Consider the following 14,777-nt stretch of genomic DNA (forward strand, 5'->3'; position numbering starts at 1 on the left):
AATTATAATGCATAGAGTCAGGCAGAGACTGGGAGTAGTTTCTAGTTTCGGTTTATCATTCTCAGTTTCAACTGCAACTCGTTCGCTCAATGGCTTAAAAAGTTTTCTCATTTAAATGTCGGCGAAGATATGAAACACAGAGTAACGCAGAGAGAAGGGAGAGAGAGAGAGAGAAGCTGAGAAGTTCTAAGAATTCCGGCTTTTGTTATGTTTTTTTTTTTTTTTGTAAAAATAACAATGATATTCCTTTCTCGCAGTTAACAACAATGATATTAAGCGATTTCTATCTCGGCCACATTGCGAAACAACTCTTTGAGAAATTTCATAAAGCGATAGTTTTTTCTTTCCTTCCTTCCAACTGCTAACAATGTGGATAATTATAGATTTTCAGTATATCCTCCTTTTTATACAGCTGCAATTGCTGTGTATTGAATACTGGATGTGCGTGTGTGTGTATAAAAGTTGTGGACAAGTTGCAAGCTGCAAGTTTGGTAAAAATGTGCTGCATTTTTTGTTGCAGCTGTTGTTGGTGTTGCATGTCTGCTGCTGCTGCTGCTGCTGTTGCCTGTTTGCTGCTGCAAGTTGAACGCCTTAGTTAGAAATATTATCTTCTACTTCGAATGACATGACACTTTGTGTCAGTTTGGAAATTGTTTCGCATGCTGCATGCTGCATGCTGCTTGCTGCTGTCCGCCCGTCCATTTGTCCGAGAGAATGCGCCGTAGTTAGAGTAAGTTTGACGCAGCCGTAGACTACAACACGGGGCACAGCAGTAACTTTTGGGAACGAGCAGAAAACTTGAAGTTGAACGGCGTTCCTAATTGGTATTGGAATATTGCAGACGAGGTAAAAAAAAAGAAGGAAAAAACGAAGCAAGCGTTTTCACAACGATTTTATCGTCAAACAGATTATATTGAAAATTTGTAATATTGGCAAATGATAAAGTCGTAGACGGCAAACGAGTTGAAGCCAAGAAGGGCTAAAACACATTAAGCGAGGGAGTAAAGGGAAGAGAAGCGAGGGGAGCAAAGGGAAGGGAATTTATACGCGCTTTGCTGGTGGCACTGATTAACAAGACAAGGAGTTGAAGGCCTCTGCCTTGTGTCTGGGTAGTTTAGGATAAAAAGGACTTAAGAACGCCAAGACGGACATTTTGTATCAGTTTACAAAGTTAAATTGTCTTTAACGAAAACTTTGAACCGTGCTTTTGCGTGAGGTTGCTTTTGGGGCTGGCCAGCAATTTGTTGCACTAGAGAGCAACAGCAACATGGAATCGGCAACAGCATCATTTTGTAGCAGCAAAAAGGGGTTACGAGCAACACAAAAAACTTTTCAGCTTGTGCCACTTAAAGGTCTTTGTTGTGCGTGTGTGTGTGTTTATATGTGTGTATATGTGTGTGTGTAGGCTGCCTTTTAAGCTGGCGCTAATTCTGTGCCCTTGGATCGACACGGAGGCCGACTCATTATTGTCGTTATTGTTAAAGTTGCCACTTGCCAGGCGGCAAGGAGTTCATTTTGCGTAAATAGAATATCAAATGTGTGACTACCCCAAAGGACAAGCCCTCCGCAGCCTACACTCAGCAAAATAAATCCACGTACAAATTAGAAAAGCCTGCTCAAATTCTACTTTCTAAAAGTTCCTCGACTTTTATCGTCGTCTGACTGATTTTTCCATATTAAATGATATGAATTTATAAACTATCTTAAATGTTGGTTGTATATATGAGACCTTAAAATACTATAGCCAATGTTTGATTCGTTTTTATGCATTTGTGAGATTATACATGTAGAAATATGCTTTCTGAGTAATAAGGTGAGTCACCTCTGGTGAATTTCTAAAATGCAGTTCGATTTTTTTTGCCGAGTGTAGCTCAAGGACTGCCTGCTTTTAGAGCCATCAAACTTTACACATTAAATCCGGCGTAGCGGCGCCAGGAAGCCTCTAACACCGAGCCGCGCCGAGACTAGGGCCGCTGTTATCCTGGCTCCTGGCTGCTACGAAATTAAATTATGGACACTACTGCGAGCGTATTCAGTTATTTATTTAATCGACATCAGCTGCTTGAAGCCTTGAATTTTAAACAAAACTCGCACTCTTTGCTTTACTTTCAACAGGAGGAGCGCACAGTGCGTATGCGCATTATTATATTATATTGTATAATAAGCGAATTCTGCTGGCTGGCTGAGTGACTTTCGAACTGTCTCCGACAGGCCAGACAAGGCTCCCGGTTCCAGATGAATCCAAAGCGACACAAAGTGGGGCACCAACAATGCCAAGTGCCCCAAAGGCCCGCACAAAACTAATTGAATTTTGAAAACTGTGCTGAATTCGCTCGCTAAACGAGTAAGCCATAGTTGAGTTAAGGATGACGACGACGATGCCACTTTCCACATGCACGTAGTGTCCATCCTCATCCTCTTATTCCCCAGCTCTGCTGCCAGCTTTGGAGATCGGACATCGGACATTGGACATTGGGACATGAATGCTGCGCATATCTAAATGGAACAGCATAGGGAACACAGCCAGCATTTAACTTATCAACTACAAGTTGGGCGTGACAAGGGTGAAGCGGGTTGCGGGTGTATGTGTGGTGTGGGTGTGTGTGTGTGTATAAAACTTTATTTTATTGTTGTTGTAGTTGTTGTCAAAAAAGAGGACATGCAGAACGCAATTGGCAATAAAATACAAATTGCCGCTTAAATAGTTACATGTTTTTGCAACTCGAAACTCTGAACTGAAAACCCAAACTCGACTCGCAACTTTATGCTGATATACATATACATATAAAAAAATAATAAATATATGTATATATATGCTGTTGCAACAGTAGCCGGCATTGCAAGCCCCTAAAGCTGTTAGCTTTAAATACAACACTTGAGCACACTTTCAATGGCAAAGATATTCGCTGCTCGAATTACGTATGCGCCGCGTGGGCCACGCTGATGAGGCACGGGCCGCAATCCTGTGCTACATGGCCAAGAGAGTGAGCCAATCAACTTGGCGTCCAACTCGATGGCAACTTACTGTCCATATCTACACTCAGAAAAACTCTGATTTTTTCACAAAATTTGTTCTGATATTCTCAAAATAGTAATGAACTTTGCTCTCTTTCAAATTAGTTCAACTGTGTGCAATATATTTGTGCAATATATGTTAAATTTGTAAAATTCAGTGCGATATTTTTCTGAGTGTATATACAGATAGCGAGTCTGTCACCGCAATTGTCGTTTCTTTTTCGGTTCGGTTCGATTCGATTCGATTTGGTTCGTTTGGATTTGGTTTAAGGACAGCTAAACGGCGTATCGCGTGGATGGATGAATCTTTTTGTTTTGTGTGAAGCATTTGAAGCGATTGAAATTTAATTTGATTTACTACAATAAATTGTTTTTATTCATTTCTTTTTGTTTGCTGAAACTGGGGCCAGCCAACTCGCCGACATCTGTGCACCAAAAATGTAATTTAGTGCTGGCCAAATGTTTTACAAAAAATACAACACCACTGCTGACACAAACTGCTGTCTCTCTCTGCCTCTCTGCCTCTCTCTACCTTTCTCTGTTCTACTGACCCAACAGTGATTTGTTGCACTCTCTATCTCACTCTCTCTACATATATTTATATATATATATATATATATATATTTTGTAATTTTTCTAATGATGTTTATCAAATAATTCAATTTGGCTCCACAAAACATTTCTTATGTGAACGAGAAAAGGCTGTCCATAAAAGTAGAGGGCTAGCTGGAGAGGGAACGTAGGCACATACAACACACACGCACACACACACACACACACGCAGCACACAACACACAACACACACCACACACACGCATACTTACATTGGCATTGTTAGCCAACTAAACCGAAATTGAATTTTTCTCCCTCGTTGACTAAAAACCGCAAACAAAAGGTTTCTGTCCCATGTTGACTCTGACTAACATGTGCAATGGCGCAGCTTAGGAGCAGCAGCAGAAGCAGGATGAGCACAAGCAGCAGCAGCTGTGCTCTGATAGAGCATTGATATCTCTCTAGTGGCGACTCCATCATTTAACTGTTATCCACACAGTAAACAAACGAACAGACAAACAGGCAACAACTGAACTGAACTGAATTGAGTAACTGGCCAAATCGCATAAGGCATAAAGCCCATAAAAATGGTCAGCTGCTGGCATAAATATTATTACATTACCAACCATTAGCACCAAGTGTGTGTGTGTGTGTGTGTATGTGTGTGTGTGTATGCCATGCAGCTTAGGGGGATCGACAAGAGTTGTTTCTAGTGGCAACTGCATTTTGTTCGCATCGCGACTCTAATTTATACAATTATTGGCCTGGCAACGCCATAAAATGCCAGATGACAGGCGCTGTTCGAGGGGTTGCGGTGGAGGAGGGGGTGAGGGGTGCAGCGGGTCCGATGTAGGGTGTTGGGTGTCAGTCGCATTGAGTGTCGTCTTAACTTGTCACATTTACACCCCTTTAGCAGACGCAGTCGTCGTCGTTGTCAACTAGAGGCAGTGATAAAAAATACATATACACTCAGAAAAAAATCATACTGAATTTTAGCAATTCTTTTTTTATATTTTACAGTGCCTTTTTTAAATTTAGAACGAAATATATTTAATCTTCGAGGTGTTTTTTTTTTAATTAAAAGTATAAATAATAATAAAAAATATTTCTAAAAATTAAAACAAATGAAAACCATATTTTTTGGGATTGTCAATTTAGGGCAAGCCTTTCTGACTTTAACAAAAATGTTTTCTAATATTGAGCAATTATTTAAAAAACAAGAAAATCTTTCTAGCCTTGAGGAACATTTTCTAAAATTGTGTTTTTTTTTGTCTGTGTGTAGAGGCTGAGTGATAAAAAATACACATTCACATACAAATATTTATATATCGTATAAGCATACATATATATCAAAAAAAGAAAAAAATAAAACAAATGGAACGAGGGTAATAAATATCGAAAATTGATTTTCTCATGTTTATTGTGAATTTGTGGAATTTATATTGGGTTAGCAATGCGACACACACAGGACGATGAAGCTTTCTGGGGAATTTCTTCGCCCATTTTTTTTTTTTTGGGTGTTTTTTTTTGGGTACACATATAAGGTCAGTCAGCAGAGAATGTGGCATGCCAGCCAGCAAATCTGGTAATAGCAACAAATGAGTGGGTGTGCGTGTGTATTAGTGGGTATAACACTTTGGATGCCTTCAAAATCAGAATCTGAGCGACACGCCCAGCGAACAGGATCAGATGAGCAGAGCTGCACTTTATGAGTGATGCGGCGCAAAACTTTGTTGAATGTAATGAAGCAGCAACGACACACACACACACACACGCACACACGCACACCCATTCATACACAAAGGAGTGATGTGGCAAAGCACATGGGATAAATGGCAGCTACGATATGGATGTTGTCGTCATAAACGTCTTCGTCTTCGCTAGTCCTTGCTAGTTGTTGCTGTTGCGTCTGTTCAGCGCTGCGTATGTGTAATATTAAATTGTTGTCTTGAGAAAATAATGTTTACTTTAGCAAGTACAAACAACAGCAGCATCAGCAGCAGCATCAACAGCAAACAACAACAAAATGATGACAACAAAGCAAATGCAGCCCAAAAGCGCCCATCGACTGACTCCCTTTGCCACCACCCTGCCGGCTGGTTGCAGCTTAATGCTTTTGAGTTTGTCATTTGTCTTTGCAGCGCGTTGCATGTGGCACGCGGATTATAAAAGTCGAACCGAGTTAACTGGCACTGCACATTGCTGCTGCTCAACGAACATTGGCAGCTGCCAGCTGCACAGATGCCACTTGGCATCCTTGCTTCTCTGCCCCTGATCGTATATAAGCTATAGTATATTTCTACATATCTACATACACTCAGAAAAAACTATATCTATTGTTAATAAATTAATTTCTAAAAAGTAAATATGCAAGCAATAATTGAAATAAATGGATCAATTCTTAAATTTGTATTTAACACCATTCAGATATAAAAGAAACCCCTAATTTTTTAAAATATACTTTCTGAATAGTAAGCTGAGTTAAAAGTGCTAAAAAAACAGGACGATTTTTATTCTAAGTGTATATCTACATACTAGAATGTGCATATGTATGTGTGTGGCTGTGTTCCCTTGGCTCTCTTTTGCGGCGCCGGCAAATAGAGCTGGATTTGCTGCCAGGAGCATTGTGCATAAAACTCTAACTAATTGCGCGAACTAATCCTTGGCCGTGACTAGCCATAAGCGACAGGACAGCAACAGCAGCGACTAAAACTGCAAGCGGAGCTGAATTACTTCCGACTCTATATTGGGGATCAAAGGGAAGCGGCCAATTAACATCGCATTGCATCAGCTAAGCCAAGCCAAGCCAGCATGAAAGAAATAAGGGAAGAAAGAATCTGTCAGGCGTGACATGGCAAGCATAGCGCAGCTACAACCAGCAGCAAGGAAGAAGCCTCCAGTCGCCTGAAGTCAGCTGTCATGTATCAAGTCCAGCACTATTATTATTATTATATTTATTGCATAACTGTTAGATCTATTGTGGTCGCTTCTATGCCTGTAGCTCTTCCAGCAATCCTCATTTCCTATTTCTGTTTCCATGTGCTTCGAACTTAGAACATGTTGCTCTAGAATAGTTCATCTATAGTTCACAATCTGTTATGATGTGTTTTGGGAAGTCTCTTTCATCGACAGATTTCCCTACAGATTATACCAAACTTAATTTGTTGAGTACTTAGTCTATAATCTCCGATAATTGAGAAGAATCCAAATCTGGTCAGAGATACTTTCTTGTATCTAATACAGAAACTCAACTCCAATGAACCCTTTTTACCAGAACATATATTCAAATTTTAAAGTCTCATGAATATCAAGTGTAGATATAATATATGTAATTGATCTTGATCTTGATATCTTCGACCCATACCTCCTTCTCTTTATATTCATAATATTCATAATACTCACCATTGGCGGATAGGAGAGATATCGTTCACTATTCATGTTGTAGTAGGATCCATCTGGTGGCGGCGCGGGCGACGGGGACGGTATATAGACGCCCTTGCCGATGAGCATCTGATCGTCGCGCGTCATGTGGCCAGCAGCAGCAGCAGCAGCGGCTGCCATCACAGCGGCATGCCCCTGATTATGCCTCGGATGGGGCAGCGTGCACGCATTCACTGAAATTAAATCAAAATCACGAAAAAATTTAAGAATTATATTTGAGCGAGTTGCAGCGTTTTTCTTTATTGCTTATAGCTTCGCTTATGCATGAATTTATGACAATTTTAATGCGTTTCTCTGGCACGTTTTACACATTCAACTGTATTGATTTTTTGCTTAACCCATAGCTCTGATTGTTGGTAAAATAAAGAAGAAATAAGCGCCTTGCCCGTTGCAAAACCGCAGACGGGCTGTAGCACAATTTCAATTTGGGCACATTGCAAATGACACATTTATAGCCGCATTTGAAAAATACGAAAACGAGAATAGCCAAAAAGGGAAAAGACTTGTGCAACACACACAGAAAGAGAGACGATTACTGCCATTGCACACGTATGGAGCAGCTGCCCCACTTGCAACGTGCCACTTGGCACCCACGTAGGTGCAACATTTTGCTGCTTTCTGGTTCATTTGATGTGCAAACGTTTGGAAACTGAATAAAACGAGTGCCATTAATTGCAACGATTGGCCAGAGGCGGACAGCTGATAAACGTCTAGTGTTGCATGCCACATGCACAAATAGCAACACCTTAGCGATTGACAAAACTCAACTTATAACAAGATAAACGATTTGCCGTCTTGTCAGCCACAATGGGAATACTCCTGCTATTGTCTCCGCTTCCAGTTGTCAATGGCAAAAGCGTGAAAGCCGCAAACGTAACAAATTTGTAATTTTGTAGAATAGACTTACAACACTGGTACACACAGATGCACACATACCTAACACCCGCACCCACACATACCACAACAATCAAAGTTGGCAACGTGCAGCTCAAGTTGCGAGTTCTTTCAGCGGGCGCTCAAATGTAGGCAACAATAATTTTGTTAAGCAACTCGAGGAAACTGCGGCTGCGGTGACAGCAACAACAACTACAACAACAAAAACAGACAAATCGAAGACTTTTCTGGCCTGGCAGAAGCCTGACATGAAGCTGTCCTTCAAAAGGAAATTGAAATCAGCAACTGAAACTGTAGCTGTAGCTGTAGCTACTGTATCTGAGAGATGCTTACCGGAGCCCATGTTCATTTTGTGGCTTGTTTACTTTGCATATGCGTATCAGTATTGAGTATGCGTATCTTGCACATTTCGCATGTTGAACAATGAGTACTACGAAGAAACCATACAGCCAGCCAGCTGTTTGGCTTTGCTGCAGAGTTTGGGGAGCCTTTCTCATGAATTATTGATTTTTCGATCAGTGAGCAACGCTCGCAATACTAAATCCAAATCAAAGCCAAACAACCAACAGAAGACAAAACAAAACAAAAAGGAAAACCCATCTTTGTACATATGTAATGTGCGTAATTGGCCAGATTCTGGCCACATTGCTTTAGGTGCCAACACTCATTTCATATTAATAGCAAAAATGTTGTCTGCCACACAGTTAACTTTTGTAATTGGTAATTGGTCATTTTTCGTAGGATTTTTTCTGCTAGAAAATCAATGTGAACAACACTTTGCAGCTTTGCCTTTAAACTGGCCAAGGCCTAACCACTGCCTAGAAGCGTGACATTTCAGAGTATGTTGTGTGTATATATACATATATTATATATATATATATGCGTGAGTGTGTGCTGTGACAGTTGTAGTTGCCAAATCGCCCAAACATCTGCCTTCCATGGCGGTGGCTGGTGCTCATTAACAGGGTGGCATCTTGAATAGCATCTCATTAAAAATGCGGCACACAGTTTGCTTTTGGTTAAATGCAACTGGCATACTTTATACAGAGAGGCTGTATAGCAACGGACATGGACATGCTGCTGTTGTTGTTGTTGTTGCTCATCTATTATTTGATCTCAACTGAGCCAACAGCAGCAGCAGCAGGTGGCGAAAACTAACAAGAAAATACGCGTGCTACCAGCTGCAAATATATGTTTATATTATCTATGTACACTCGGAAAAAAATCGAAACGATTTTTGTTGGAAATCGCTTTAGCATTGTCGACAAGTGTTAAGCTCACTATTATTCAGAAAGTATATTTCTCTAAATCAGGTTTTTCTTTCTTACATTTTTCAAAAATTTACAAAAAATATGTTTAATTTTCAGGCAGTTTTCATATACGTAAATTATTAATAAACATAATTTGTTTTATGATTTCTCTTTATACAAAAATTGTATATATCTTGTAATAGTTTATAGTAATAGAAAATATTTCTAAAAATTGAAAAATACAGGCCTAATAATTTAAAAAAATGGATTTTCTTGTTTTTGTTGCTTCCAAAAAAACAAGAAAAACTTATTTACTTCAGGGCACTTTTTTTCTGAGTGTAGCTATGTACATACATTTGTATATATATCCAGACAGCTCTTCCTCATGGGGAATTATAGCCTTGAGGGCTTGTTTGAGATTCAGTTTCCGGCAAGCATTTTAATTTTGCTGCCGCTGGGGAGATTTTTGTTTTCACATCTTTTTCTTTCATCCGTTCGCGTGTTTTTCTATGGTTTCTTTTTTTATGTTTTTTTGTTGACGTTTGTGTTTTTTTTCTTTCTTTCTTTCAGTTTTTTGTTTTTTGTTTTTTAGCACGCAGCCGCATACATAATTACGCGTGCTGGAGTCGTCTCCGTTTATTTGTGGAAAGGCAAGCAAGTCGTTGCTATTGGCCTTGTTGCTGTAATGGCAGCTACTTTTGAAGTAAGCTCCACTTGCCAAATTCGTTGACATAAGGTAATTGTATTTTACTTTCGAGTCGAGACAGAGACAAAGAGTGCGAGAGAGAGCGAGAGAGAAAGAGAGAGAGGCCAAGTGACAAAGCGACAAGACAGGACATACAGACAGACGGGACAGACAGAAGACAGAGGCCAAAAGTTTGCAGCTAATGTATTTTTATTATTTTTACGCTTTGCATTTCAAATGCAGCTGCCGTTGCTTTCAGCAGTGTCTCTCAATGTTATTATAATGCCACGACTATTGTCTTTTCCTTTCGTTCTTTACGTTCTCCTTTCTTTCCTTTACAGTTATTATTTTTCCATTTTCATACGGTAATTTCCAGGGCTGATAGATAGATAGATGCGATCGGTATTCCTTAAATTGTGACTCCTTCTTAAATTAAAGCAGCAGCAGCGTAGAACGTGATTTGGTTTCCAGTGTGCACACACTCACACACACACACTCACACACACACTCACACACACACACTCGCACACACAATCACACACACTCTCAGCCACACTCAGCCACTCTCATGACTCAATTGAAAATCAAGACTCGCAAAAAACTTTGCTGCTCAATTACAATTAAGATGGAGATGTTGCGCACTCAAATTGAATTTTCAGCTGCCGCGGCGTACTTGGGGTATTAGTTCTTGCTGCATGCCGCATGCTGCATGCTACATGCTGCTCTCTCGCTAGTTGTGTGTGTGTTTTTGTGTGCATTTTTAGCGATTTCCGTTTTTACATCGCTTTTATTTTTAGCTTTGATTGCAATCATGGCATCAAATCAGGCAACAACTGCAGCGAGCACACTGTGAATTGGCAAGTGGAAAGTGGGAAGTGGAAGGGCAGTTGCAACACGAAACGGACTCCTGACATGCTGACAGCACTCGTACAAAGTTTGTTTTTCTTGTTTCTTTGCTTGTTGGTCAAAAGTTAATTATCTTAAATGCGTTTTATGTGCACTTTTTGTTATCTACAGCGAGCGTTATCACTGCTTTAGCCCGATCTTGACTTACCCATATTATTTGGATATAATGCTGGCAGTGTGCCATCCTTTTGATATCTGGGCGGCGGCATATCCGCACTCTCCACCAGATACGTCGATGCTGCCTTCTTTCGCGCCTCATCCTGCAAAAATATGAGAGTTATACATTTTTGATTTTCGATTTGAATAATTAATATGATTTAATCAATTTGTGAACTAAATAAAACAATCAGCGAAATGCAGCTCAACAACAACCAACAATTTTCAACTTGAGATCTCCATATCTGAAATTGAAACTGATTTTGGCCTGAAACACTTTTCCGTAATTATTCCGCACTTGAGTCTGTTGTTTTGCGGAGGGCGTTGAAAGTCATTGGCGCATAATTGACAGCCGGCAATGACAGCGACGACATGGACGACACCTTCTCAGTCCGTCCAGCTGTCAGTCTGTCAGTTTGTCGACGGGGGCGGTTGCACGTTGCGTATACGCATTGCTGATTTATAACAGACACCAGCCAGAGTTGAGAGTTGAGATGAGTTGAGTTGAGGGCTTCAACATTGAGCATTAGGCGGCAGTTTTTGTGGTTACTTTGTCGCACAGCAAGATTACGTTGGTAATAAATGATTTTAATAATTTGAAACGATTTGTTTGCCGTTGTCCTTGCCACGAGTTGGTTTTGGTTTTGGACTCGCGCTCATCATTATTAACATCAGCAGTGCGTAATTAATCACGACGTCTTAGCATGCCGCTGCTTCCGGCTGCTTGCTTCAACTGGCATCCAGTTCCGGCGACCTCGATGTCAACAGTCTCTACCCACAACCCAAACTCCATCCGTATCCCCATCCACATCATATTCCCAGCCTCAGTTCGAGTTGCGGCGTTCAGTTGTAATTTCAAGCTACTGGCAATAACTTAAGGCAGCCCATCATTTTTTTGTCTGTTTCTTTTTTTTTTTTCTTTTTTTGGGTGACAACTGGCTTAATGCACGTTGTTTTGCTACCTTCTTTGCCAGCTCCTCGCTGGATAAGGCGACATTTCTCTGTGGGCCCCAAGCTCGTTTACAAATTGCATATTCATGCACACCAAACAAAACCAGCAAAAATAGTTTTGGTTTAAAAAGTGGAACTAAAAACTGAATTCGTTCGTTCGTTTGTACACTCAGCAAAACAAAATTTGTACTGAATTTTAGAAATTCGAATTTTTAGATAGCTCATAAAATTCACTTAACTTAATCGTCTTATTAAATTCGACAACAGACAAACTCTAACAGTCGAGAGAGCATAATAAAACTCTTGTGGAATTCAGAATTAGTAACGATTATTTTATGAATTTCAAAAACTGCAGTTTTTTTTTAAGAATTATGGTTTTGAGTTCTACTTTTTAGAAATGCATTTCTTAATAATAGAAAATATTTCTAAGACATCTAAAGACACCTTTCTAATTCATTTCTATTATTTCTAAAAATAAAGTAGAATTTCTTTTTGTTGAGTGTAGTGTGTGGTTGTGTGTGTGTGTGTGTGTGTGTGTGGTTGTGTGTTTGGTATACTCACAATGTATTCCGGCTGACTGCCCTCATTGGAGTAGGACTCGCTCTTCTCCGACACGCTGGACAGTGTCTCGCCGGTAACGGTGTCATTGTACGAGCTGGGCGCGTACATTTCGATGGTCGCCGTTTTGCCTGGTTGATTTGTAGTTTCCGCCACTGGATGCGACAAACACAGAGAATAAGAGAGGATGCAGAAAGAGAGAGAGAGAGAGAGAGAGAGAGTGATGGAGAGATAGATAGTGGGATGGCAGAGGAAAAAGAAGACAGGTGGGTAGAAAGTATGCGGCGCAAATATTGAAAAGGTGTAATTGGCAGTGACATGCCGAAAATTGATTGGGCGGCAAGCAGGCAAAACGCAGTGCGCCAGTCATTTGGAACACCGCACGGGCGGAGCACCCCAATTGTTGTCGTTGTTGTTGTTATGCCAGAGGCGTAGATGTGGGCGTGTGTGAGAGTGTGTGTGGATGTAAGGGGATGGGTATAGTTTCAGGCAATGCAAATCAAATGCAAATAGGAAAGATTTTCCAAAGTGCACAGCAAGCAAATTTGTTGCCCAGACGGGGGGTGGGTGGGTGAGAGAAGGGGGTGTGGATGTGGGTGTGTGTATGTGTGTGTGTGTGTGTGTGTGTGCATTGTGTTAAATTATTCACATTTGGTGCATTGCCAGCATCGTCATCCATTTTTATGCCGACGCATTTTTTTTGGATTGTTGTTGACGTTGGTCAAGGGTTAAAATCAATGCACGATGTTCAGTTCGGTGATGCGTAGAATTTCATGAGAGAGAAAAACAGAGAGAACGAGAGAGTGAGAGAGAGGGATAGAGTAAAATGCAATTAAATTTTTATATAAAATGCCATTAAATGATTCATGGCACATTTTCACAAATGGCAACGACAAAATGACCGCGCCACATGGTTAACACGTGTTTTCCACAAAGTCAATGTGATGTTTGTATAAAGTGTGTGTGTGCCAAGTGTGTGCGCGAGTGTGTGTGTGTGTGTAAATTTATTGAGTGCATTTGCATCATAAGTTGTTTCCATATTCGCACAAAAGCAGCATCGTGTTGAGTTGTTCAGGTTCAGTTGCAGATTCCATTGGAAAAGAAAATAAAAGTTAAGAAAAACATTGTTATAGATTATTTGTAATATTTTGTTTGAAAATAACTTGAACTATTTTAGTAGCTACGTGTTGTTATTGTTGCTATTTCCTTGGCAGCACTTTTAAAAAATGTTAGTTATTAAAAACTAACATCGAATATAGTCCTCGAGCTTGCAGTTAAAATCATTTGCAGACTTTGTATATGAATTTCAAATTTAAATAGTATTTTTTATTTGAAGGTATAATTAAGCCATTCCAAAATGGATTCCATAGGGTATAACTTAAACATGAAATTCATTCCAATCCGATTTTTTTGGGAAGCATTTTTACAGAATTTCAGCCTAAAATACACATGTTAAAACTGTTGTCAGCCGATGGCTGATATCACTAATCAACAATAAGCTAATTCCATAAGATTCTCAACATAACTAGCATTAATTTCAACAAAGTAATTAAATGTGAATGAATTCAAGAGCAGCGGTCGTCAGTTGTCGAGTTGCCCCAGTCTGTTGTGGACACGTCGTCGCGTATTTAATATGGGCTGTCCGTAAGTAGTAAATAAAATATGTTGCCTCGCAGTAGTTGCACTCACGAATGCTGTGCGAATGCATTCATAGTTTAGTGAATTAAAAGCATATTTTTTACACATTTTATTTTAAAAGTTTTTTTTTATTGCTTTTGTCATATGTCTTATTCACGCTGACACGTGGCAGCAGCCAGCAAAGCCAGAGGAAACGACAACAATAAAAAATTAAAACCGCAATCAACTTTAAAAGGTTAAAATGAATGGTTCTGTCTTCAATATATGTATACACATATATATCAAATTAAAATAGACCCGTCTATATATATATATAAAAAACGCTGCGATTGTCAAAGGTAAACTCGACTTTTCAAACCAATCTGCCAACTGGCCAGTTCTGAGTATAGACTGAATTAAAGATTGGGCTGCCAAGCTTATCACTGTCAAAAACCCACACAGAACTCGTGAATGGAGTGGAGGGGTGGGGGGGGATGGGGGGGGTGGTAAAGGGGAGGGTGGTTGACTGTACCCGACGACAGCGTCCGAGAGGACGCTGTTGCTGCTGCACTTTGTGCCCGAACACAGAGATTACAAATTTTGCACTTATGCCACGACAAAACCCAAAAATCTGGGCAGACAAGCAAACAGACAGCGAGTGAACGGATTTGTTCCGCTTTCCTCCTGCCAATATATATATATATATACATTTATATATGTATATAAGGATCGAGTGGGAGGGGGGGGGGGGG

At 40.1% G+C, this 14,777-nt stretch overlaps 1 protein-coding gene across 1 annotated transcript in view; it reads right to left on the reverse strand.

Moving 5' to 3' along the window:
• The window catches only part of LOC6568694 (nephrin), a 49,139-nt gene that overhangs the window by 1,321 nt on the left and 33,041 nt on the right, over positions 1-14,777 (reverse strand). The window contains exons 18-20 of the mRNA XM_043215309.1: positions 12,412-12,563; positions 10,892-11,003; positions 6,970-7,181 (exon numbers count right to left, since the gene is read on the reverse strand). Of these exons, the coding sequence (XP_043071244.1) occupies positions 6,970-7,181; positions 10,892-11,003; positions 12,412-12,563 (476 nt within the window). The remainder of the gene's footprint in view (positions 1-6,969; positions 7,182-10,891; positions 11,004-12,411; positions 12,564-14,777) is intronic.

The sequence above is a fragment of the Drosophila grimshawi genome, unplaced genomic scaffold (genome assembly GCF_018153295.1).
Source record: "Drosophila grimshawi isolate 15287-2541.00 unplaced genomic scaffold, ASM1815329v1 contig_1367, whole genome shotgun sequence".
Taxonomy (NCBI): domain Eukaryota; kingdom Metazoa; phylum Arthropoda; class Insecta; order Diptera; family Drosophilidae; genus Drosophila; species Drosophila grimshawi.